Source organism: Mustela nivalis (assembly GCF_964662115.1).
Source record: "Mustela nivalis genome assembly, chromosome: 15".
Lineage (NCBI taxonomy): Eukaryota > Metazoa > Chordata > Mammalia > Carnivora > Mustelidae > Mustela > Mustela nivalis.
In genome coordinates, this window is record NC_139034.1 from 17,830,283 (window position 1) to 17,856,040 (window position 25,758).

Here is a 25,758-nt window from a genome sequence, read left to right on the forward strand (position 1 = left end):
TAGAGTAGGTTTTAAAAAGCTTAGGGCAAAAGTCTGGAGAAAAAAATATAGGTTAAAAAGTGGATAGAGGTGCCTGGATGGCTCAGTAGGTTAAGCATTTGATTCTTTATCTCAGCTCAGGTCTTGATGTCAGGGTGTGAGTTCAAGCCCTGGTTTGGACTCCATGCTAGGCATGGAGCCTCCTTTAGAAAACATCAGTAAAGGGGTTGGAATTGAGTTCTAATGAATTACTAATATTTAGAGCCTGTGTAGAAACTGAAACAACAAAGACAAGAGTGATCAGTAAGGAAGAGGTAAAATGGAGTAGAAACTAAAGGAGAAGAATGATCAAGAAGGAAGTTTTGATCAACTATTTCATACTGCTGAGAAATTAAGGATTAGAAAAGTGTTCATTTGATTCGACAAGTCAGTGATGACTTTTAGTTAGCTTTCACTGCATAATCAATCACCCTAAAAATAACACCTTAAAACAACCACCATTTATTTGGCTCCTGATTCTGTAGGTTGGCAGTTGAGTTTGGCTTAGCTGGGCGGTAGCTGGGCGGTTCTACTCATCTGAGTCAGCCTTAGTGATCTCCCACCTGGGCTTCCTCATGCATCTGCAGGTATAAGTCTGTGGTCACCTGCTAGTTTGGGTGGGGCTGGCTTGTTCCTGATGCTCATGGCTAGAATAACTGGGACCTCTCATTTTCCAGTGGGATAACTTCTGGGCTTATGCACTTTAAGTAGAGTTCCAAGAGCAAGTCAGTAACCTCAAAGGCAGAAAGGCAGAGCTTGCCAAAGATCCCACTGGATCAAGTTGTAAGATCATTTCAGATTCAAGGACTGGAAGAACACTCTCCTTGATTGGAGGAGCAACAGAGTCACGTTGCAGGAGTGTAGATGCAGAGAAGGGAATCATATGTTGCTGTTTTTGAAGTCCACTACAATGATTACAGCAAAAGCATTATTGCTGGTGATGGTAGGTGTTGGAAATAAGATTGTTAGTATGAAACGTAGTTGGGAACTGAAGATGTGAAGGTAGAAAATATACTTTTTGCAAACCTTGGCTGTGAAGGTAATTTAAGAGAGAAGATGGTAGTAGCTGGAGGGGTATTTGTAGTCTAAGCAGGTAGCTATAGTATTCCTTCCTCTCAAGAACAGAATATATTGTGAGAGAAGGCATCTAGTAGACACTGAGGGTGCTTATGCAGAGGAAAGAGGAGACTACTAGTGAAGTCAGTCTTTGATAAACCTATAGAGGATGGGGTTTTGTGTACCTGTGAAGGGATTTGTTTTTGATATAAGGTTAACATACTTTCTAATAACAGGAAGGAAGGGAGAATGGGTATAAATGCAGTAGGTGAGCCAATAGATTAGTGATGGGAGACTGAGGGAAGTTCCTCTTTGTTAGAGCTTCTATGAAATGGAGGCAAGTTATTTTGGGGCAGGGGGGTTGTGTAAGAATGTGTTGATGAGGTTTGATGTGCATAGAAGAATACGTAATTTTATTCTCCCACTGAATAGGACATTGAGCTGATGACTGACTAGAGAAATACCAGTCATTCAGTAAATGAGAGATACTATCATTATTAATATAAAAATACTATTTTATTTATTTTGAAAGATTTTATTTATTTGACAGACGGAGATCACAGAGAAGCGGGCAGAGAGAGTGTGGAGGAAGCAGGCTCCCTGCTGAGCACAGAGCCTGATGTGGGGCTCAATCCCAGGACCCTGGGATCATGACCTGAGCCGAAGGCAGAGGCTTTAACCCACTGAGCCACCCAGGCGCCCCATAAAAATACTGTTTTAAAGAGATTTAACTATACCTTCTATACTGTTAGATATAGGTACTACTTGAGATGTTTTAGGGACTGGGCTCTTTTTTCTGTTTGAACCAGTTAAGTTTAACTTTATTTCCTTCTGTAAGAGTGATGGTCCTTAAAAAGAATGTAGGCAAGAAATACATTTAACCTTTTGTAAATAAACATTGCCAAATATATGAACGGAAGGAGTTATTTTCTGAAAGGACTTCCTAAACCATTTAAAATTACTTTGTTTTACCAGAACTCAAAGGGATAATTATTAAATAGACTTAATTTGAATTTAAAAAAAGATTAATTCAAGTTGCATGGTGGCTTAGTGGTAACATTGTATATGGAAAAAAGCAGCTTTTTGTTTGAATAGTTGGAAAATATGTAAACGTGGCCTTAAGGTTCTATACTTAGGGAAAATTGACATAATTTATTTGTCTTTTATTCTCTTAGAAAATACTCACAATAGCTTTTTAATTGTCCCTGACCTAAGAATAAGCCTAACTTATTATACTCTGTAAGGACTATGGACTGGAAGAGTTGTCTTTATGGAGGGCACCATCTGCTGGTTGTAAGAGGTACCGATTTTGGGAAGACTACCTTCTGCAATTCACATTTTCTTTCTAATTCCACCTTTACATGGTAAAGTCCCAGGAAGAAAATTAGATCTTAATAAACATGGCCATGTATGGATTTGAGTAGTGATTTGATTTGATTTGTGACTTGTCACATACTGGATTTTTAAGCACATTCATCATAAAAATGGCAGATGCTTGTCTTTATCTCTTTTCAGTTCAATTAAGAATGATTATTCCTATTACTCTTATTATTCCTATTATTCTTATTCCTACCTTACTCTTCATTTGCATTCACTGAAAGGAACTTGATATTTTTGCTTCAGTCTTATTTCATCTTAACATTTATTTACATCTGATAATATCAGAATGAAGAATGATGATACCATTGACTTTTTTTGTTGTTGTTCCTAGAACTGTCAGTATGATTTTTAAAAATACTGATATGTTTTCTTTAATTAATGATCATTTTATTTGAACTTATTCCAAGAGTATACAAGCTGTTTAGTATTAGAATATTTTCTTGTGTTTTACTTAATTGTTCTTACTGGACATAAAATGTAAATATAACAAATGTTGCATATAATAAAAGTAAAAACTTTTCTGAAAGTATTTGTTTCACATTACCCTTTGAAAGGAGGGAAATTCTGGATTATTATGGTTTTGCTATAAATTGGTGAAATTAAAAGTGTGTACATTTTGGGTGCCTGGTGGCTCAGTTGGTTAAGTGACTGCCTTTTGCTTAGGTCGTGATCTCGGGGTCCTGGGATGAGTCCTTCGGCAGGCTCCCTGCTTAGCAGGGAGTCACTCCTCCCTTGTGCTCTCCCCCCTCTTATGCTCATTCTCTCTCTCAAATAAATAAATAAGATCTTAAAAAAAAGAAGTGTGTACATTTTAAGTGGAGAAAGGAATTAGTCCTTTCTTAGTTCCGTAGTGTATATAGTATATAAAATGTATTCTGACACTGGTCATTTTATATAAATTATTTTTTAAGTACAGTTACTATTTTCTCATTTTCAATGTAAATAATTGTAATCCCATAGAGATGAAATAAGTTGTCAGATAACTTCTTTGACAGTCTGTTAAACCTAAGAGGAGCAGCTATATATCACTATCTCTTATTTTTTATTTCTGATAACAGTTGAATATCCTGTTTATTTCCTGTACCGTTCTCTTCTTCCTCAGCATTGGTCCCTCTCCCTCTTTCTTCTTTACACCTTTTTTTTTCTCTTTCATTGCAGTTTGGTGTTTATTCCTATTATTCTCTGGAAACTTCTTTCTTAAAGATCACCTTGTCAGGTCCAAGGCAGTATTTGGTCATTTTATATGTATTTCTGAAATAATGAGCACTGTATGCCACCCCTTCATCTTCAAACTTTTTTTTCCTAGGCTTAAAAAATTATTTTTTGCTTTTTTACCTTTTCTAACAACATTCTCTTTTTCTTCTGTCCCCTCCCCATATCAATATAGATACTTCCTCAAGGTTCAGTCTTGATGTCTTAGCTAATCCTATACATTTTCTTAATTGATCTTGTAAATTCATAAAACATGAGCTATGCATGGTCCTAATATATTTTCTGCCCTTGATGTTCTCTAAAATTTCAGATCTATATTTTTAGTTGCCTTGTAGACTAAATTTTTTCCCTGAGACTTGATCTTTCTCTGGTTTTTCCCTATCTCCATTATGATGAGCATATATTTTGCTTGTTAATACATTTCTAGTGTTTAGCATGGTATATTGCCCAAGTAAATTCTCATTTACTTGGGTACTTAAATATTTACTTGTAATTGACTTTAAGGAACAAAGGCTTTGAATCTTGTAATCATCTTATACTTCTCTATTATTTTTTTTCTACTTCTTTTTAAAAATCATTCATAAGTCTTTGAATCTTATTTTCTTGTTTTCCCATGACTTCCTATAGTCAGCTCCTCCTCCTTTCCTGCAATTTTGTAGTGGTTTCCTAACTGGTTTTACTGTATTTGATTTCGCCTCTCTCGGGGTTGTATTCCCTGTCAAAGCCACCATTTCTTAGAATAGTTCTGGTCATTCCCTCAGGAAGGATTTCCAGAGTACCTACTTTGTATGTGGCTCTATAATAGATACTAGCATAAAAATGGTATACAGTCCTTGGCTTACAGAGCTGATAGCTTAGTAAGAGAAATAGACATAGACTAAGTTCACTAAATATGATAAATGGTAGTTATGATGTATTCAGTTTTTTAGCTGTAGGGGGTGGAGCCTTGCTCTGCTTGGAGATGTCAGGGAAAGCTTAAACATAGACTTATAGACTTGAGACTTTAAGGTACGTAGAGTTTGCTTGGTAGACATGTCTTATTATGAAGAAACATCTTCTATATATTCATAGAAGTATTTCAGATGTGCTTCTAATACCGTTATTTATAAAACTGAAGTGCATACTGAGTAGACCTGCCCCTTTGTTGGCTCTTATCTTTTTCTCCTTAGCTCCCTTTACTTCCTCCCACCTTTTCCTTCAGTCACACTTCTAGATCCCAAGTAAAAATTTTGAACTTTCTTCTCTAGATTAGTAACACATTTGAACTGTTTTTTCCTCAGTCCTTTTTTTGTTCTGTATATTATTACCAGCTTCATTTCCATTCACTTAGAGAAGTGGGCTTTCTTTCAATCTTGTATTTTCTAAGATTGTTATTTCTGTTAGGATTATTTTAGAATTTACTGTGATTTAATTATTTAGGGGGATTTTTTGGAATAGGTTTTTGAGATCCGTCTTATTCATTTTGCTTTATAGTCACTGCTAAAGAGTCATGCAAGTAATAAGGACTTGACAAATTTTTGACTGTGACAAATTTTTTGACTATGTGGATGATAAGACATGCCTCTACAGAGGCACCATGTCTACATTTTTTAGTTGCAGTCTGTGGTCATAATTGTGTATCTCTTGTTAGGAATGGTCAGCATCAGCTTTTATTTCTGTCAAGGCAAGGCAGAGACTCTCTTGACTTCCAGGTTCTGTGGAAAACTGGGAATCCTATCACATTTATTTACCTTCCCCTGAAATGATTTGTTCTGGACCTTTGCTAAATATCTTCTTTGGCTGAGGGAACATAGCTATGACCTTGGTTCTTGCTTTTCCTAATCTGAGTTCATGTAATTGTTCTCCCATATCATAATCTAAAACTTTTTGTATTTTGCTCCCCCCCCTCCAAAATGTGTGTTTTATTTTTAGGGAGAAATAAAACTGAGGTTTTTTCCAGTAAAGGGAAGATACAGCAGTATGAGTTCATGTCCTGGTTACTTGTTAATTATCACATTCTATACAATGTGGATGTGATCAACATGTATTCAGTGATAGTATGAATAAACATTTGAGATGTAAAAATCACATGCCACTTACCAATGTTGTAAACCCATAAATGTCTAAATAAATACGTAGAAATAAGTAAATTTTAGAAACTGAAGCTTTTCGCAGTGTTTATAGATCAACCCGAATGGTACATACAAATAGTATAGCCAATAAATTGACATTACTGTTAGTTTCCACCTAATTTCTTCATAAAATGGCTGTCTAGTGTTGCATTAGTGAAGATACTTCCTACAACCACATGGGTACCCCAGAGCCTATGATGAATCACTTTACAACAGCCAAGATCATCCACAGAGAATCCTAAATGTCAATAGTATTCATCTGTCTCAAAAAGAATGTTGTTTGTCTGTGTTCCAAAATATACTAACCAGATGATGGGTCAGTTAAGTCAGTACAATACCTTTCAGCTCGAAGAGCATAGCAAATTTTCTTAGTACCATTAATGAACTTTTCTAAAAGCATTTCTCTTTCATTTTCTGCCTCTTTGCTCCAAAAAGTCTTATCATTCTTAGTTTTCTGTGTTATAGTCAGAATCATTAGTTTGTTGGTACCTCCTTCTGGAAACAGTGACTCAAAATCTCTTTGCAGCAATTCTGGACATGTCTGGATTGCACACTCTATTTTGGCATTTTCAAAGTAAGTTTCTGCACTGCTGATTTCTTGTTCAGGTGCATTATTACTGTGAAATTCATTCACATACTGTGCCATCACAAACTCGTGTCTCACTTGATAAAGATTTTGCTAGAACATTAGGTAAAGTTTTGTGAACCTGGCTTTTCTTCTGTGATGATTTTCTTCTGTGATCTCCCATTGAGATGACAATCAAAACCTATGTTCCCAGGAAGCTGGAATCTCTGATTCTGAGGTTGAAATGGTCCTAGAGCTTTATCAGGCCATACTGTTAGAGAGCATATATCTGGAGGTGCAAGGGCCACATGAGAGTCATCAGAACCTGAAGATCCTGCAGTTGAAAGTGCTTTGGGATTGACAACCCTTTTAACTAAAGAGCAAAATCCTGGGAAATAGGAAACCAACCAGTCTAGCTCTATTACAAATCACAGTGGCAGAGGCAAAATATCTTTCCTTTTGTAATGTTATTCTGAGGGCTGTGACACCAAGATGGGTGAATTTAGAGGGGCTGTTGTGAGTGGAAACCATCCATACCAGTCCTGCTGCCATCTCCAGCTTATATTTTGCTTTTATATTTAGGCCATGAATCTACCTGGAATTCCTTTTGTGTAAGCTGTGATATATAGGTTGATGTCATTTTTTGGAGGGGGAGTATTAAAGCGTCTCAGAACTTGAAAAAATTTCAACTTTCAAAAACTTTTTGAGCTAAGATTAATATAGCATAAAATTAACACTTTTTACCTATTTCAAGTGTACAATTCAGTGATTTTTAGGCAAATGTCCTGAGTATTGGGGTGTCTGGGTGGCTCATTTGATTAAGCTTCTACCTTTGGCTCAGGTCATGATCCCAGGGTCCTGGGATGGAGCCCCACATCGGGCTCCCTGCTTGGCAGGGAGCCTGCTTCTCCCTCTCCCTCTGCCCTTCTGACATGCTCTCTCTCTCCGTGTGAAATAGATAAAATCTTTAAAAAATGGGTTTATTGAACGGAACTGATACAGAAAGAAAAACTGCATACATATGGTATGCAAAACCTATGATACCATTACCACATAGCTGTCACTTGCTGTAAACACAGTCACTTCCAGAAGTTTCCTTGTGTTTTTGCTTTTTTGTCTTTGTAAGAACACACAATGTGAAATCGACCCTCTTAACAAATTCTTAAGTGTACAACACTGTATTAACTATAGATGCTATGTTGTATAGAACATCTCAGAATTTAATCATATTGTAAAACTCTAACTTTACACCCATTGAATAACAACTCCCCATTTTCTCCTCTCATCTCCTGGCAACCACTATTCTGTTTTGTCTTCTAAGTTTGACTATTTTAGTTATCTCCTATAAATGGGATCATGCAGTATTTGCCCTTATGTGATTGACTTATTTCACTCAGCATGTCTTTCATTTCCATTCATATTGTTGGAAATGGTAGGAGTTTCTTCTTTTCAAGCCTGAGTAATGTTCTTTTGTATGTATAAACCTCTTTTTCTTCATCCATTCATCTATTGATGAGCATTTGGGTTCTTTCTGTATTTTGGCTTTTGCGAGTAATACTGCAGTGAAAACGGGTGTGCACATACTTCTTGGACTTACTGATTTCCTTTTTTTGGGAGGTATATATACCCAGGATCAGGGTTGCTGGATTGTCTGGTAGTTCTATATTTAATTTTTTGAGGAAACTTCGTACTGCTTTTCATAGTGGGTGTATCATTTTACATTTGCACCAACAGTGTACAAGAATTCTTTGTTCTTCACCTCTTTGTCAGCACTTGTTAGCTTTTGTTTTTTTGATAATGGCCATCCAGCAGGAGTGAAGTGATAACCTGTTCTTGATTTGTAATTCTTAGTTGTGAAAATAGGAAGTTTTCTTCTAAAGTCAAGAACAAGACAAGGATGCCCACTCTTGCCACTTCTATTCAGCATTGTACTAGAAGTCCTACCCAGCATTTAGGCATTAAAGGCAAGTAATAAAAGGAATCCAAATTGGAAAAGAAATAAATTTCCCTGTTCACAGATGACATGATCTTATATGTAGAAAACTCTTAAAGACCCTACAAAAAAACTTTTAGAACTAATAAATTCTGTTAAGTTGCAGGATACAAAATCAACATGCAAAAATCAGTAACCTTTTGAGATACTACCAATGAACTCTTTGAAAAGGAGATTAACAAAAGAATTCCTTCACAATAGTGTCAAAAAGAAAAAAGTTACTTTACAGTAAACTTTACCAAGGAAGTCAAAGTTGTATACTGAAAACTGTAATATGTTGGTGAAAGAAATAAGACATAAATGGAAAGATAATCCAGTGTTCATGGATTGGAAGAGTTAATACTATTGAAATGTTAGGCAGTATTTGGAACTTTTCGTTTTATTCTCTCTGATTTTTTTCTTACTGATATGCCCTGCTGTTGTTTTTCATATATTAAATTTCATGTATAAAACATGAAGGGTCTGTTTGTAAGCTAGTATTTCCCATTGATCCTTTTTTCCCCCGTGCACCAGTAAGTACCATGTCATCTAAATAGATTACTTTAGCTTTATAGTGGGTTTTATTAATATTTGAGAACAAATTCATTTATAGTCTTTTTCTTCAAGTAGCTTGCTATTTTTGGCCTTTTGCATTTACATATAAATTTTTTAAAAAATTTGCCATGTTTCTTTCAAAATTAAAACTTGGGCTTGATTGGGATTATATTGACTATGTAAACACTGGGAAGATTTGCTGTCCTTATGGTATTTGAAACTTCCAATCCAGTCTATAATATCTCTTCATTTATTTAGGTTTTCTTTAATTTCTGTCAATGATTTTTCTCTGTAAAAGTACATCTTTTGTTAGATTAACTTGTAGATAGTTTATGCTTTTCTATGTAAATTGCATTTTTAAACTTTTTATTTGCTATCCATATGAATACAGTTGATTGGTTTGCATTTATTTATTTATTTTTATTGTAAAGATTTTTTTTATTTATTTGACAGAGAGAGATCACAAATAGGCAGAGAGGCAGGCAGAGAGAGAGAGAGGAGGAAGCAGGTTCCCTGCTGAGCAGAGAGCCTGATGCGGGACTCGATCCCAGGACCCTGAGATCATGACCTGAGCTGAAGGCAGTGGCTTAACCCACTGAGCCACCCAGGCGCCCTGATTGGTTTGCTTTTAAACCTTTTTAGTTTGCTATAGGTGTAAAGTTAAAAAATAGTACACAGAATTCTGTAACCTTTCCGCATCTTCTGCCAGTGGTGACATATTATGTAACTGGCTTCTTGAATTTATGGATTGATATTTTATGCTGTTCTACTCAGATAGGGCCTCTACCTTCATTTATCTTTTGGTACTTCCATGAATTGTAAGTTAAACTTTCTGTCCTTTCTTGTTCTTTATATTCTTTTGATTTCTCTTCCAGTTTACTAATTTTAATAGCTTTTTCTAATCTGCTAATAAACTTGGCCATTGAGTTTTTAATTTTAGTTTTTGCATTTTTAGTTTTAGAAGTTTGACTTTCTGTTCTGGTTTGCTTTCTATAATTATTTATTCCTTGAGTTATTTTAGACTTTGATTTCTTTAAAATAAATAAATAAAGTAGTTTTGTAATCTGCTTGAGAATTGTAATATATGAAGTCTTTGTGTGTTCTGTCTTGGTGCCTGGTATTTCTGCTGATTCTTGCACATAGTGTCATGTTTCCTTAGGTGCTTGATTATTTTTGACTTGATAATGCTCATTGTCCTAGAAACCTCATGGTGGGTATCTCTGAGGTGTAGAATTTTACTTACATTTGGTTCTTGGTAGTACTACCAGTCAGGGGTCACTGTGTTCGCGTGTTGAGTTCTCTGGACAACTTAGGTAATGAGAACCAGAGCAAATGTGCAGGCCCATGTCGAAAATCAGTTAGCTGCATTTGTTATTACGTTGCTCTGCTTAGTACCAAGGCAGCTTGCTCTGCTCTTCCCAGTGGCTGTTGATGGGGGCATGGGCACATACTGATTTCTGGCTTATCTTTGTGGGTGCTATCTTTCTGGAGTTAGGGTAGTATTGTGCATTGATATCAGGAAGGTCTCTGATATTCTATCTTGACAGGTTAAGATTTACCTCTGTCCCCGTTGCCTCATAAGATGACCAAACTGAATTCTAGATTTGTTAGGGTTGGCAAATGCCCTCAGGGTGTCAATGGATATAATGCTCCAGTACCCCTTTTACCTCTTTGAATTCCTGTATTCTCTTTTATTTGGGACAAGTAATTTGTGGTGCTTTAAAAAATAAGCTTGTTTTGGATGGCTTTTTTCCCCTATTATTTATAGTTTTTGTAGTTGGATGGTTAGTGCAAATTACCCGACTTAAAATTAGTAGAAATGGAAGTGAAAATATAATTGAAAAAAATTGGGGAAGTGCTTAATAAAATGTTTTTCATTAATTAGATAAGTGAGATACTATAAATTAGGAAGTAGTTATAAATTATTTGGTTGGGAGGAGAGGTTACCTTTCATGTTTATTATTAATTTAGTTTATACCAATTTTTTTGTTTGCTTCTAATTGTTTTCTTGTTTTAGGGGTAAAAATATTTCCATCATGGCTCATTCAAAGACAAGAACCAATGATGGAAAAATTACTTATCCTCCTGGTGTCAAGGAAATCTCAGATAAAATATCTAAAGAGGAGATGGTGAGACGGTTAAAGGTGAGTAAAATTATGTTTTGGGGTATCTGTTTAGGGTGGGGGTTACCTATGGAAATCACATAGGGCTATATTTTGTTAGGGCACCTTAAAAAAGCAAATGAAAGCTAAAAATGGCAGGGAGAGGATTGAGGATAGTGGAAATAGGTAAAGAACTGTAGGGTTTCCTTGGCTACTGTTAATGGGAGAGCAGCCGGAAAGGTGAAGCTTTTCTAGGGCTACCTATACTTGGGTATAAAGAATAAATCTGTAGTACTCTTACATTCATTGTTGTCTGTATAGAAGTTCTTTGTCCTATATCTCATTTATTTTAAAACAACAATCATTTTAATCTGAGAAGGGAAGTTTTAAGTCTTTGTACTGAGCATTACTTACTTTAAAGTTACTTTGGAGTAGGTTAAAGAGCTTTACTTTCAGCTTCTGTCTCTGCTTCTGACATGCAGCAGTGAATCAAGATTGATGGTGACCTTCCATAGATGAAGTGGTCCTGGCTCAGTCTCTTTATATGTGTTTGAACAATATTTTACCTTTTCTTCAGGGCAGTGATGGTTGGTCCCTGTCATTGTAAAATGCTTAAAGGAGCAGAGTGGCTAACCAGAATGCTAAGCTGATTTTTCAGTTAGTTGAACTGTTCTTTATTTTTGAGCATTTTTTTCCCTTCTAAATTATATCTACCTGGACATTAATTTTGCTTGATACATTATTATTTGTCCCTATTTCAAGAGTGGAAAACCTGTATTAATCATTGAAGATCCTGTAGCCTCTTTAAAGCAAAGTATTGTCTTACAGCTGTTGCTTCATGGTTTATTTTTATTAGAAGAAAAGGACTCCAATAGTCATAAATTTCCCATAAAGTCTTAGTTTTGTGCATAAGATATTAGAATGTCAGATATTAGATTTTTTTATTCCAAGGGAAAGATACCTTTGAGCAGATTAAAATTACCGATATGTGCTAGTTAGGAACTTATGTATATTTTGTTAAAAATAGTGAAGCTACATATCCTTTGTATGTGACACTTTTCATTTTCTCTGTATGTACATTCTCTTGACCTGTTGAATTTTTAGAGAAGTGAATACTTGATTTCTTCAGATTAGTTTTTATTTTAACAATGATAGGTAAACATCTGTTGTTTACGAAGAAACTATTAAGTACAGAAGCTGTACTTCTAAGTTGATTAACATTTCCTTTCTTTTAGAGATGATATTTCCTCAGACATCTTTTTTAATAGATGACTTATATATGAGCAATTGAGTTTAATAACACCATTTGAATTGTAGATGGTTTTGAGGAATTCTTATTATCTAGCCCTTGTGTAAACTTTGTTGTTAGTTTTGGTGGAATGATTTCCACAGTGTTCACATTTAGTGTTTGTAATATGTTTTCATTATTTTTTAGGCTTTTATGCCCAGCAGTAATCTGTCTAATATACTTTTTCTTCATGTTTTCCTAATTTACACTTAACCATTATTTTTAGCAACCTTCTTAGAGAAATATTAAAAGGATTTAATGGTGGGCTGACAGTAATTTTTGATATGTACAATTATAGGAGTGAGTTTTATAAATTAAAACAGTTAACATGTAGGGTCATTATTTATTATTTATAGAATTTCTAGAGTTTCCTATAATATTCTATTCAAAATATACTGAATCTCTCTTTGTGAACAGATTCTAGAAAAAGAAATGGTTTCCTGCATGTAGGTCTTTTTTTTCCCCCCTTTGCCCCTTTTCATGATATGCCTATATCGTCAAACATATATCTTAAAAGAATAAACTTTAAAAGGTGGGAGAGTAGTCCTGTACCTTGTACCCTTAAACTAACTATAGTGCCAGACTGGAAGAATTCACCTACAGTTGGTTCTGGCATCTGGCATAGTACAACTGAGGTCTCCCTCTGCCCTGTGAGGAACAGTTTCCCAGCAAGGCAGTGGAATCTAGCTCTAACGGAGTAGAAATCCGTGTATTTTTCAAGCACTAAGTCATAGATATTGATAGTTGGTGGCCAGTCCTATTTGTTGATTAGTATTTGCAGCACCACCTAGTGGATGCCGGATGGTCACCTTTCCATTAGAGTTTTATTTAAATGTATGTTTCTGTCAGGTTGTCAATTTAAAGTCTCATCTGAGGTAAGCATAGTATGGACTGAGGGTTCATTGTGACAACTAATAGGGAAATTAGAAAAGGCTCTTTATAGAATTCAACTGGTACCATTCTTCACCGCTTTTATTTCTGTCCTACTTCTTTTATGTAAATGTTTTTGAAAAAGGAAACATTTTTTATAGGTTCTTTCTGCTTACTCCATTCATGCCATTGAGTCCTACTAAGAAACCGTCCATGTCATGTTCTCTTTTACCGTGGCATAAGAAATATTTTGTTGGATGCTATGGTAGTTACTTTGTGGTAGCTTTTTAATGTTTTGGAATATGTCTACATCATCCTTTCTCTACATCTGTTTATTCTTTTTTAGCTGAATATATAAGTCCATGTATCTGAAGTGGTTTATGCGTCAGATGGAAAAATAAATTGTTTTTTTTTTCTTTTCCTGGTTTTTTTCGTAAGTGTAGTAAAAGGAGTAGGTATGTTATAAAAAGAGGTTGTTCTTTTTAAGAAGGACATATTCCTTTTAGTCCATTTGTAAAAGTGAGACCAGAAATGCCATGCAAGGCTAGTTTTACACTTTTTATCTGGTTAGCAGGTAGGATGGGTACATGAAAAGTATCTTAGCCTTTTAAAGTCTTTTAAAGAAGTTATTTTTCCTATAGTTTTTGAAAGATCTTGTTCTCTCGACACTTACAGAGGAAAAATGAAAACTACTGTATATTATTTATTTGGAAGTTAATCTTTGTAGTTAATTAATATGGTTGTTATTTCAAATGATTATTTTTGCATGAAGGATTTCATGATTGCATTATTCTGTTTTTGAATAGATGGTTGTGAAAACTTTTATGGATATGGACCAGGACTCTGAAGAAGAAAAGGAGCTATATTTAAACCTAGCTTTACATCTTGCTTCAGATTTTTTCCTCAAGCATCCTGACAAAGATGTTCGCTTACTGGTAGCCTGCTGCCTTGCTGATATTTTCAGGATTTATGCTCCTGAAGCTCCTTACACGTCCCCTGATAAACTAAAGGCAAGTACTGATTTAAAGAATTTTCAAGATTGATATTTTCATTTATCTAACTAAAATGGGACTTAAAGTATTTAGATGATTTCTTCAGATTCTTTGATACTGACTATAGCAATCTTTTGTTAAACAACATCTTCTTCCTCCTCCTCTTCTTCTCCAAAGAACTCCCCGACCCCTCATTTAGTACTTACTTTTCTAAAACAGTTTTTGATCTTTAGGATAAGAAGTAGATTAGTGCATATACTTTTTATTGTATGCTTTTAATATTATCATTAGTTCTATTTCAGTAGCACTTGGTGGGGGGATACTTCCTTTTCCCTTTTGAACATCTATGCTGAAGCCTATATTCATTATTTAAAACATAGTATGTAGTATAAGTCTGAATTTATACTATGAATCCTAATGTGTGTGTGTGATGTGAATTGTTTGGAAGAAAATACAGTGAACAAAATTTTAATGAAAAGGTAGAAAAGACACCTAGTACTTGGTTAAAGTAGTTGTAAGTAAAGCCATATGATTGGAAAATCTTTAAAAGATGAAAAAAGGGGAATGGCATGATTAATCCAGCTGCTAGAAAGTGTGAAATAACTAGAGCTGTGCAAAGAGATACTGAATAAAATAGGTGAGAAAACTAGAAAAACCAGTAGTAATAAAAGATAATCGTGGGGGTTCCTGGGTGGCTCAGTTGGTTAAGTGGCTGCCTTTAGCTCAGTTCTTGATCCCTGGGTCCTAGGATCAAGACCAGAGTCCAGTTTCTCTCTCTCCCTCCTTTGCCCCTCCCCCTAGCTTGTGCTCTCTCTCCCTTTTTCTCTCTTCTGCTCACATAAGTAAATAAATCTTTAAAAAGAAAAAAAAATAATTGTGGAAATTGTGGGTTAGGGAATGAGTGTATAGGAAGATTATTACTGCCATTGTGGAGAAAATGATGGCAATTTAGGTTTATTTTATTTTAACAAGTATTATTGTTAATTATGTGTTAGGAACTGGGTTTACAGTGGTGAAAAATAGTCCTGATATGATTCCTGATAATTGGGAGTGAGGAGCGTGCTCATTTGATCAAGTCTTTAACAGAATTCCAGTGTGGAATTTCCAAACTGGTTTGGGCATGGTTGTTTAATATTTTAATTGGTAAAAATCTCAGGACAGTGACAGTATTTGTCACTTGAAGCTAGAGTCGAAATGTAAAATTTGAGAATGGTCAGAGATTTAAGTAGATAACATGAGCTGGTCTGTCAAGTGGTATACCCAGGTATGTATTTTCCTTTCTAACTATAAATCTCTAATTTGGAGATGGCCTGTGGTCTTCCTTACTAGTGTCTTATCGGCATTCTTAGGAAGAGGAAGGTCTAATTTAAGAGTGCTGCTACAGGTTTCTTTTACCCCTTGTGTATTTCTCAGTTTGCATAATCAGTGATCTCTCTCAGGGCCTTGGGGTAATAAAAAGTCCTCCCAAAAGAATACCTACACATCTGTTCTATTTATAACAGGACAGTTTATAAGAAGAATATTGAGTAGCTGCAATTAAATTAGTCTTTGGAATTATTCCAAAGCTGAAAAATTTACAGTATCTTCCTTTCTCTGGTCCGATTTTTAGGTCTTCTTTAAATGCCTCTTTTCTTTTTCACTGTTGATAAGCATAAAGTTTTTATTTTTCTTTGTCTGCAGTAGCAATAATAGAAAATTGTGACACTTTGATGCTTGTATTTCCACTGTAAGTATTGTTATCAGAAAACCCTTTTTATACATCTGGCTTCATGTGTAGGTCAGTGATTGTTGGAGAGGTTATAAATGGGTGAATGTTGTCTTTCTATCTCCAGGTAGACGTTGTGGCACTTGGTTTTCTTTTAGTCACAGTAGGAGGATTTATTCACAAAAGATGTATTTTGTATAGTACTACTATCAAAGTGACCATTTTTGAAGGATGTACTTTTCATAATTTTTTTTTGAAAAGCTAGTCATTAACTGCGTATTTTTTCCTTTTAAAAATATTCTTTATCATTTTGCTTACAAGGGAAACATTTTTCTCTCTTTGTTTATTTAATATTATTTATATTTATTGATTAGCATGATTGCTTTGCAGAATCAGCTTTTATAATTTTACCCTTTCCCCAAATTTTAAGAACATCCTCTCCATAAAACTTGCCTTAAAGGGACATTGAACCTATCTCTATCCAGGTACAAAAGGAGGATGTAGTAAAAAAAAAAATCAAAAGCTGACAGATGGAGATAGATTGAGAAATGGTGGGAAAAAGCAAGTAATTATAATGATTAGGTAGCAAGCTTGAAAGTTAAGTTCTATGGGTCTTTTTAAAATTTCTGTTTCTATAATCTATTATCTTTTCATTTGGTGATTTATTTTGGAATTTTAAGTTTCTTAACCTGTGTTTTTGCTGTATAATTACCTGTATAGTGCTGTTCTAGCAAACCTCATTAGCTGTCTGTCACATTATTAGTATTATCTTTGTTATCAGTATGTAATACTAATACTAAAAACAATATAAAATATAACCTTCGTTATACTGATAATAGGATAAATTTTGGTTTACTAGTTTTTGGGTCTAGTTTTTTTTAACTTGCTTTAAGATGAAGTTTTTCATTCTCTAAGATGGTGGTAAATTATTTACTATTTTCCTGTGAAGGTTAATAAGATATTTAGTGTTTTCATATGATAAGGTTCTTTTAAAAAAGTTCCAGCCATATATAGTCCTGTCTCCCCAGCCCTCTTCGGTTCTTTACAATTTATCTTGGTAGATACATGTGAGTGCTGAATTAGCTTTAGGAGTTAGTGGATATTTTCATTTAGGATCCATAATTTAAATAATACTTTGTTTCTCTTTTTTTGAAGGATATATTTATGTTTATAACAAGGCAGTTAAAGGGGCTGGAAGATACAAAGAGCCCACAGTTCAATAGGTATTTTTACTTACTTGAGGTAAGCAGTATATCTTGAGATTACATTTTAAATTGGTTTTTGTGCTTGTGTATTTTTACTAATTGAAGTGTTTACCTTTCTTTCTTTCTTTTTTTTTTTTTGCTTATTTTTAGAACATTGCTTGGGTCAAGTCATATAACATATGCTTTGAGTTGGAAGATAGCAATGAAATTTTTACCCAGTTATACAGAACATTATTTTCAGTTATAAAGTAAGTTTATTTTACTAGGCATGTAACTTTTTTTTAAAGTATAAAGCATTTAGAACTTACAGGTGAATATGCATCAACTGTGTGTTATGATGAATATTTGGCAGGCTGAGAGTTGTAATGTAGGAACTCTAACATTTTTATAGATGTTTTAAAAATGGATAGAACTAATCAATTTTGTATTGTAGGGTATATACAAGAGTGGCATAAGGCAATCTATAGCCAATATAAATATTTTTGGATTATATTTTTATCTTTTAATTAAATATTACTGATCATATAATATATGATCATTAAATATATACTGATCATTAAATATATTTACTGATCATTAAATATATACTGATCATATCTTTTAATTAAATATTACTGATTCATATAAAACTTGAGTTTTTTGTGTATTCTTTAATATTATTTATTGGAATTAATTTCAGAGCAGTTTGAGTCTTTGAATTTACGGTAAACTAAAGATAGCATTTGATTTAATTATTTTTGATTGTGAGACTGGTTAAAATTCGGGAAAAGTAATCCAGGAAATGTAGTTTAAAAATATATTTTTGATACCACTGTAAGATATGGGAGAGAGGGAAACTTTAAATGAATATACGGAATTTGATTTAATTAATATTTTAATGTCATGTTTTATAAAGTGTAGCATTTGTCAACACCATGTTATGAGTAAATCCTGTACCCTTTAAATAAAATAATCTATTTTGAATTTCAGCAATGGTCACAATCAGAAAGTTCATATGCACATGGTAGACCTCATGAGTTCTATTATTTGTGAAGGTGATACAGTATCTCAGGAGCTTTTGGATACAGTTTTGGTAAATCTGGTACCTGCCCATAAGGTAAGTAGAGTATATACTGAAATATGTCTAAAGCCCATTAATTTAAGGGCAAGAGTTTGTGCTTATGTCCTAAATGTAATTTTTCCTGCTTTAGCCTTAGTTTCGGAGACTCTATTTTAATTGATTAATATTAAGATTAGTCATGTTTAATAAAACATGGTGCACTTATAGTTACTATTGAAATTAAATAGATATAGTTTATGTGGTAAAATATCTGTAATAACTCAGTTTTGCATAGGAAATGTTTCAGGAGTGATAGTTACTTAGATGCTATCACGTAACTATGTATGTCAGGAGGCGCTGAAACCAGTTAGAGCCTTAAGTGAAAGACAACAGTAGTGTAGATGGAGAAGAGGGGTGAAGTTAAAAGGGAAGTCTTTACCAATTTTTAGAAAGAATATGTTGATGACAGTGTTTCTTCCCTGGGTGATGTTAATGAAAATGTATGTTTGTGTGCCATGTTCTTTGAACATGATTAATTCTTCAGTATACAGCTGGAAATAATGGTTCTGTGAAATAGAGAAAAGAGAGAGGTTAAAGAGAGGGAATAAATAGTCACCAGTATAAAGATCTGCAAACTGAAGACCTTTTTGGCAAAGTATAATCTGAATTTTTTAGGTATATGACATTCATACAAATAGTGCTTCAATGCAAATGACCTCATAATTTACATTTCCAAATTCTTAAAGAAAATAGTCCATCAGTGCTGAAAATCAGACATTACAAATAGACTTAAAAATTCAGATACTGTATGGATAAAGATAATGAATACCCTTAAAAGGATTTAAGATAACAAATGCGTAAAGGGATCAAAGACATAAATAAATTAAAAACATGATATCTAGATTTTTGAAAGGAGAAGTTTAGGAAAAAGGTAGAAATGAGAAATGGTCATTGAAGTTAAGATCTCTATAGGATTATAAAAGATACTTAGAGAACTGGGAGATAGATCAGAGGAAATTGCATAGATAAAATAAGATAAAGGAAACATAAAAGATATTGAGACATGAAAAATAGAATGAGAAGGACCAGTGTATTTAATAGTGATTGCAGAACACAAAGTAGAAAGTGGAGAAGAAATGTTTAAATAGGAATTTGCTTATTATGTTCCAGAACTGTTGAAACAGCATGACTTTATGGGTTAAGTAGAAAAAGTGTCATGAGAGGAATAAATAAAAAAAATTCCAATCCAGGAACATCCTGGAGAAATCATAGAATGCCAAACCAGAGATAATCTGTGAAGCACATAAAAAAGGCATAGCTCTCATGAAGGATTAATTATTAAACTGATTGCTCACTTTTCAGTAGCAAGGATAGATATGCCAGAAGATAATGGAACTACACTTCCAAAGTGCTAAGAAAAAATAATTGTGCATTTGTGTGTATATGTGTGTGCAGTTGTATATCCAATTTGAGTGAAATAAATACATTAAATATTCACTTGTCAAGATTCTTCCTGAAAGAACTAGTATGTGAGTACTGTAGAATGATGGAGATTGAATTAATAGAAGCAAGAAGGAAGAAATAATGGTGAACAAAGAAATGTTTTAAATAAGAACTTACCTATAAAAAAATACTAGCAATAATAATTATAATGATTAATTAAAGAGATTAACAAAATGACCCAGAACTACTGGATACAAAGAACATAGAAGATTCAGTGGCTTAATGGAGTTAATGAGTGATTTAATTTGGGTGGTGATCAGGAGTATAGAGCTATTGATTAACTTCTAACTTGAAATGAAGTATTCGTATTACAATGTTCAGGATTACAGTAAAAGGAAGAATTACAATAAATGTAAATGGTCTAAATTTACAGTTTAAAACAGATTGTCAAATTTTTGAAAATAATCCAGCTGTTCAATAAGAAATAAGAACAAAATACAGTCACAAAAAGATTGAGAGCTTTTAAAAGGATTGAAATGGGTGCCTGGGTGGCTCAGATGGCTAAATGTCTGCTTTGGGCATGGGTCCTGATCTCTGGGTCCTGGGACTCAAACCTGCTTCTCCCCCTGCCTCTGCCTCTTCCCCTGCTCATGCTCTCCCTCTGTATCTTTCAGTCTCAAATGAACAAGTAAAATTAAAAAAAAAAAATAAAAGGATGGAAAAAAGACTTGCCAGGAATGTATTAACTGAAAGAAAACTGAAGCAGCTTGTATTATTGTTAGATGTAATAGTCTTTAATGGGTAAAGAAGGAGTTTGTAGAAGGATAAAAGGTTTAGTTCTCAGGAAGATTTTAAAACTTGTACGTACATAGGCTGAAAATAGATAAAGCATAAATTGAAAGAGTTATAAGGAAAAAGAAACAAACTCACTGTTTGCTGGGCCATTTTAACACTTTTCTCAGTGATTGTAAATTAAGTAGATCAGTAGATTATAAGAATATTGAGGATTTGAAGCAAAAACAAATTTATAGCAACCATAATTTATCAGAAGAATCATAGTGGGAATTATAAAATATTTAGAAATGATAATTAAAATGATAACATATTAAAACTTCTGGGATACAACTTTAAATGTTTTTTAAGTCTAATTTTATTAGCTAAGTGTCCAATTCAAGAAGTTATAAAAATATCAGAATATACAGAGTATGTAAGGAAGAAAAGAATGAAATACAGAAGTCAGTGAAATAGACCTTTGCCTCAGGTCTTGATCCTGAACTACTGGGATTGAGTCCCACATTGGGGGGGGGGGGCGCTGCTCAGCAGGGAGTCTGCTTCTTGGCCCCTCTCCTGGTTCATGCTCTCTTTCTCTGTCTCTCTCTCTCTCTCACACTCTCTCAAATAAATACAATTTTTAAAAGAAAAGAAAATACAGTGACATTTCACAAAATCTCAAAGCTGGCAATTTGAAAAATCTATTAAGCAAATCCTTGGCAAGTTGAATCAGAAAAAAGGAGATGGGATCAATATACAGTTTTAGAATGAAATGGGAACAGCAGACATTAAAAAAATAATAAGATAATTCCATGAAGAGTATTTTATGGTAACATACTTGGAATTAGGTAAAAGAAATTCCTAGAAACTATAACCTGCCAAACTTGTCTCAAGAGAAGATCTTGAATAACCTTTAACCAGCAAAAGAAATCTAATTGGTTTTAAATACTGTATCCATAAAATGAACAAAATCCCTTCCTCCTAAACAACAGTAGCAACCATAATGAAAGCAGCAGAATACAAACTTACCACAGAAGACTGAGTCAGGAGATACCTTCTAATCATTTGAGTAGCATTACAATCTTAATATCAAGCAAACTTTTCCAAATTATAGAAAAGGAAGAAATGTTCCACAGTTTGCCTTATGAGTATAATGTAGGGAAACTAGACAAAACCAAGCAAGTAAGAAGAATCATAGACTAATTTAAAGTTACAATCACATAAATTCAACATAAAATAGTAGCATTTGGAATGGCATAAACAAGTATTGCTAATGAGCAAATTAGTTTTATTTTAGGAATATATGATAGATTAACATTAGAAAATGTTAACAATAGACTAAGATATTTGTGTAAATTAATGGATCAAAGGAAAAAGTATCAATAGATGTAGAAGGGCATGTGATAAAATTCAGTATGAATTACGATAAAACCTCTTGGCAGATTTGAAATAGAAAGACACTTCCATAGAGTGATAAGGACATGTATGATGCTGTACTTAATGGTGAAATGCTGAAGCATATTTTTTTGAAGTTTAGTAACACGTCTCCGGAAAAAAGGCAACACTGCCATTTCTAATCAGCATTAATTAATGTCTTAAGTTAGTGAAATAAAATGAGATAAATAGGATAAAAGGATCAGAAAGAAGAAATAAACTGAAATTATTTGCTGATAATATGTAGAAAACACAAAGCCATATACAGATAAGTTTCTAGAACAAAGAAAATTCTACAAGGTTGCTAGATATAAGTTCAATGTATATGAAAAGCCATTGGTATAATTTAATACATTTGTAGCTTTAACAAAGACTTGAGCTGCTTAGAAATTTCACAAAAATGTGCAACTTTATGTTAAATCATTATAGTTGACTAAAAAGTATAAGGACTTAACTTAGCTCCATGATTTGTTATATTTATGGGATAGGAAGCTCAGTATCATAATGATGCCAGATTTCTGCATAGGAATGGATAATCCAATCAAAGAAAGTTTGAAAGTGTGTGGGTGATTTGACAAACTGATTTTAAATTCACATTGAAGAGCAAATGGCCAATAATAGCTAACCATTCTTGAAGAGGAATAGAAGGTGGAGACTTAATCTACCCCCTGGTATTAAGACACTGTTTCCATATATCCCTTTGACTATAATCAGGCAGTAATAGACAAAGGGACATAATGGAAGTAATGGAGAATTTACAAGTGGCTTCATAGTTATATAGAAACTTGAGAGTGTGGATATTATAGGTCACTGGAGGGAATAATAGATTATTACTGGTTTTAGGACAAATAACTATATGGAAAATAATACTATTTTATACCACACATAAAAATAAATTACAGGGAGAATAAAGATCTAAATCTGAAAAACAAATCTTTAAATTTTTATTTGAAAATATAAAGCAACATATAAATTTCATTGTGGAGGAGAATTTCTTAAAGATACAGTGAGCACAAGCCAAATAAGAAAATACTGAAATATTCGGTGACATTAAGTCAAGAAACTTCTTGTCTCTAAGATACCATAAACAATGTGGAAAAAACAAATGTAGACTAAGATATGTTTTACACAAAATTGACAAAGGTTTAGTGTGTAGAATTTATAGAAAAACTCTACAAATAGATAGGAACACAAAAGCCCATGTGAAAAATGGCAGAGGTGGAATTTACAGAAAATTATTTCTTATATGCACAAGGGAACATGTATAAGACATATGGTTTAATGTCTATGAACAGGAGAATGAGTAAATAAGCTATAGTATATTATAAAATACTGAACAGCAATTCGAAATGAAGTAATTCAATGGAAGCATCAATGCAGGGAAAACTAAAAATATGCTAAATGTGAGTTTCAGGATATTTACAGTGCACCTGTTTTCTGTAATGTTCTTAAATCATAATGGTAATTCTTCTTTAGATCTTTGCTCTTGATTGTTTTTGTCATTATCAGAATCTCTTAGAAACATTTTTTCTTAAGATATTTTTTCTTGTACCTTTTTTCTTTTCATATTTTACTGTTTCTTATGTTTCTTGTTGTATCATTGACCTTATCTATGTTCTGAGATATGCTTGAGTAAATCTCCTGTCCCATAGTTGCCCCAAACTCTTGTCTTTCCCCACCTGTCAGCCCCCGATTTTTGTTCACATTAGAATCCAGTTCATTCTTTTAGGATATTTTGGTTCTTCTGGACCTGGGTAAAACAACCTGCATTTGTACTCAGCTGAACTGATTTGACTTTGGGACTAGGTTTAGAATCACTGTCTCCTCTTCTATCTAACAAACATTTATTGGTCTTTTCTGTGTGGTTTACCTTATGTTGTGAATGAGATAGGAAGACAATGTAATTATCCTTTCTTGGAAGGGATCTTATCATCTAGGTAGACCAGTTAGTCTTTTTTTTAATTAATTATTTTTATTAACATATAATGTATTATTTGCCCCAGGGGTGCAGGTCTGTGAATCATCAGGCTAACACACTTCACAGTCTTAAAAGAAGAAAAGTGGCTTTCCTTTCTCTTTTATTCTGAGTATTGGTTTTCCCATTCATTTACTCAGGAGTACCTTTTGGAATACAGGTAATATTTTGTTTTTCATGGTTAGAGATGTCTAATATATATTGTTTATGTTTTTCAGAATTTAAACAAGCAAGCATATGATTTGGCAAAGGCTTTACTGAAGAGGACAGCTCAAGCTATTGAACCATATATTACCAATGTAAGTCTTTCTTGTAGTTGATTGTCAGAAGGATTAACCAACATTTTAAAGATAGCTAGAAGCAAAATTTTGGCAGGTAGTACATACTTTGAAATTTTGTGTTGTTTTAATCATTAAATGATATATTTTCTTTCTCCTTATTTAAAATTATTCTTGTTTTTTATTATATGGAAGGTTACCTAGCATCTTGTTTGTTCATTCATTTGCTTCTTTGAAATTGCCTAAGAATTAAAATAACTTTTATTTTGATTAGCAAGATACACAGCTTGTTTCTAATGTTCCAAATAGAGCTTCTCATTATTCAGGGAAGTTACAGCTTTTTGGAGATTAAATTGGTTTATACAAGAAATAGATATGAACTAATATCAGGACTTTAAAGTTGAAGGCAAGTATGAATGGCAGCAATTTGGTGACAGTTGTCTGTCTTGCTATCATGTACATCAACCTTTTCTGAAAAAGGGAAGGAACTGAGATGAAATGAGCTCTTCCAATATCATCCCAAATCTGCTTATTTACAATTGACTATCATTTAGCTATTTTCGGAAGAAATATATTTTAGTTGATAGGTTCAATGATAAAAGCTTAAGTTTTATTTTCTCTCCATAGTTCTGTTGAGTTGCACAACTCTAGAGGGCACCATTCATATGGAAAATATTCACATGAATGGCGCCTTATGTGACACTTCTCTCTACTTTCCACTTTCACCCACCTTCAGATATGTAAAGGATGTAAATCTGTCTCTTGGAAAAAAGTGAGAAACAAAGTCATTTATAATCACTTACATATTTGCCTGAAGTTTATTGAAGGATCATACTTCCTGTAGTATATAAAAGTGAAATCCGTATATAAAATACATCGTGAAAAGATGTGCTTTGGAAAAGTAACAAACTTTATAGAACAGCATCTTGGTTAATCTTAGTTTTTGTTTCTGGCTTATGGCCTTAAATAATTCAAAACACATGATGATTTGGTAAAATGTATTTGATTTGTAAGAAAATTGTTTTGGAGGGTGAACTTTGAGAACCTGGACAAATTGTGTAATCTATCTTAATACTCCAAATTGGCAGGGAATTCTAAATAATGATTTCTGCTAGTTTTGTGAATCTTGGATATCAGCCAGAATAAATTGGTTGGACTGAGTGGGTTGAGTTTTTCCATTATTGACTTGATGGCTTTTGAATTGTGTAGACCCAGACTTAAGCATTTTGTGTGTGATTAATTAGCCTTCCCCTTTCATTTGCTTCAAGAGCACCTGAATGACTATCTCCATGGCCTTTTAGATACACTAGGTGAGCTCCTCCTGGTGGTCACTTATTTAAATTGGTATTGCCAAGCCAGATGTTTTTTTAGGGGAACAATTAAATTTTTTTTACTTTTTTCTGGTAAAACAAAACGGAACAAAAACAAATAACACTATACCATGTTAATATCATTTCTAGAATTGGGGAAATAAATATTTTATTGGTAATAAAAAAAAGTAAGGTCCATGATGGAATGATGGTATTTGTTGGAGCTAGGTGATTAGGTTCATTATACTATTCTCTCTGCATATGTTTATGTTTGAAAATACTTATTATTAGAGCTAAAAGAAAAAGGACCGGAGAAATACTTTTAGGAATCTCAGGTGTTTACAGTTCCCTGTCACTAATATCTTATGTTAATTGCTTGTTCTTAGTTGCCTGCAGAGGTAGAACTGCCCTCTCCATACTTTCTTGTGGTATCTTTATCAGAAGCCGAGGGGTGAGAGGCACAGTATCAGAAGGTCC

At 33.6% G+C, this 25,758-nt stretch overlaps 1 protein-coding gene and 1 pseudogene across 16 annotated transcripts in view; one reads left to right on the forward strand and one right to left on the reverse strand.

Annotated features, from left to right (window-relative positions):
• PDS5B (PDS5 cohesin associated factor B) overlaps nucleotides 1-25,758 on the forward strand; it is a 200,876-nt gene that overhangs the window by 65,743 nt on the left and 109,375 nt on the right. For 6 of the 15 annotated variants that reach the window (XM_082700326.1, XM_082700335.1, XM_082700327.1 and 3 more), the window contains exons 2-7: nucleotides 10,887-11,013; nucleotides 13,936-14,139; nucleotides 16,982-17,068; nucleotides 17,182-17,279; nucleotides 18,001-18,127; nucleotides 23,912-23,992. In XM_082700326.1, the coding sequence (XP_082556452.1) occupies nucleotides 10,906-11,013; nucleotides 13,936-14,139; nucleotides 16,982-17,068; nucleotides 17,182-17,279; nucleotides 18,001-18,127; nucleotides 23,912-23,992 (705 nt within the window). In that variant the 5' untranslated portion in view covers nucleotides 10,887-10,905. Of the gene's footprint in view, nucleotides 1-1,624; nucleotides 1,771-10,840; nucleotides 11,014-13,935; nucleotides 14,140-16,981; nucleotides 17,069-17,181; nucleotides 17,280-18,000; nucleotides 18,128-23,911; nucleotides 23,993-25,758 lie in introns of all 15 variants that reach the window. The other 9 variants (XM_082700339.1, XM_082700328.1, XM_082700333.1 and 6 more) reach the window with 2 other exon arrangements.
• LOC309848935 (methylmalonic aciduria and homocystinuria type D homolog, mitochondrial pseudogene) lies at nucleotides 5,874-9,792 on the reverse strand (annotated as a pseudogene). Its single transcript has 2 exons — nucleotides 9,657-9,792; nucleotides 5,874-6,760 (listed from the first exon to the last, which is right to left on the reverse strand). The product of its transcript is annotated as a methylmalonic aciduria and homocystinuria type D homolog, mitochondrial pseudogene (transcript).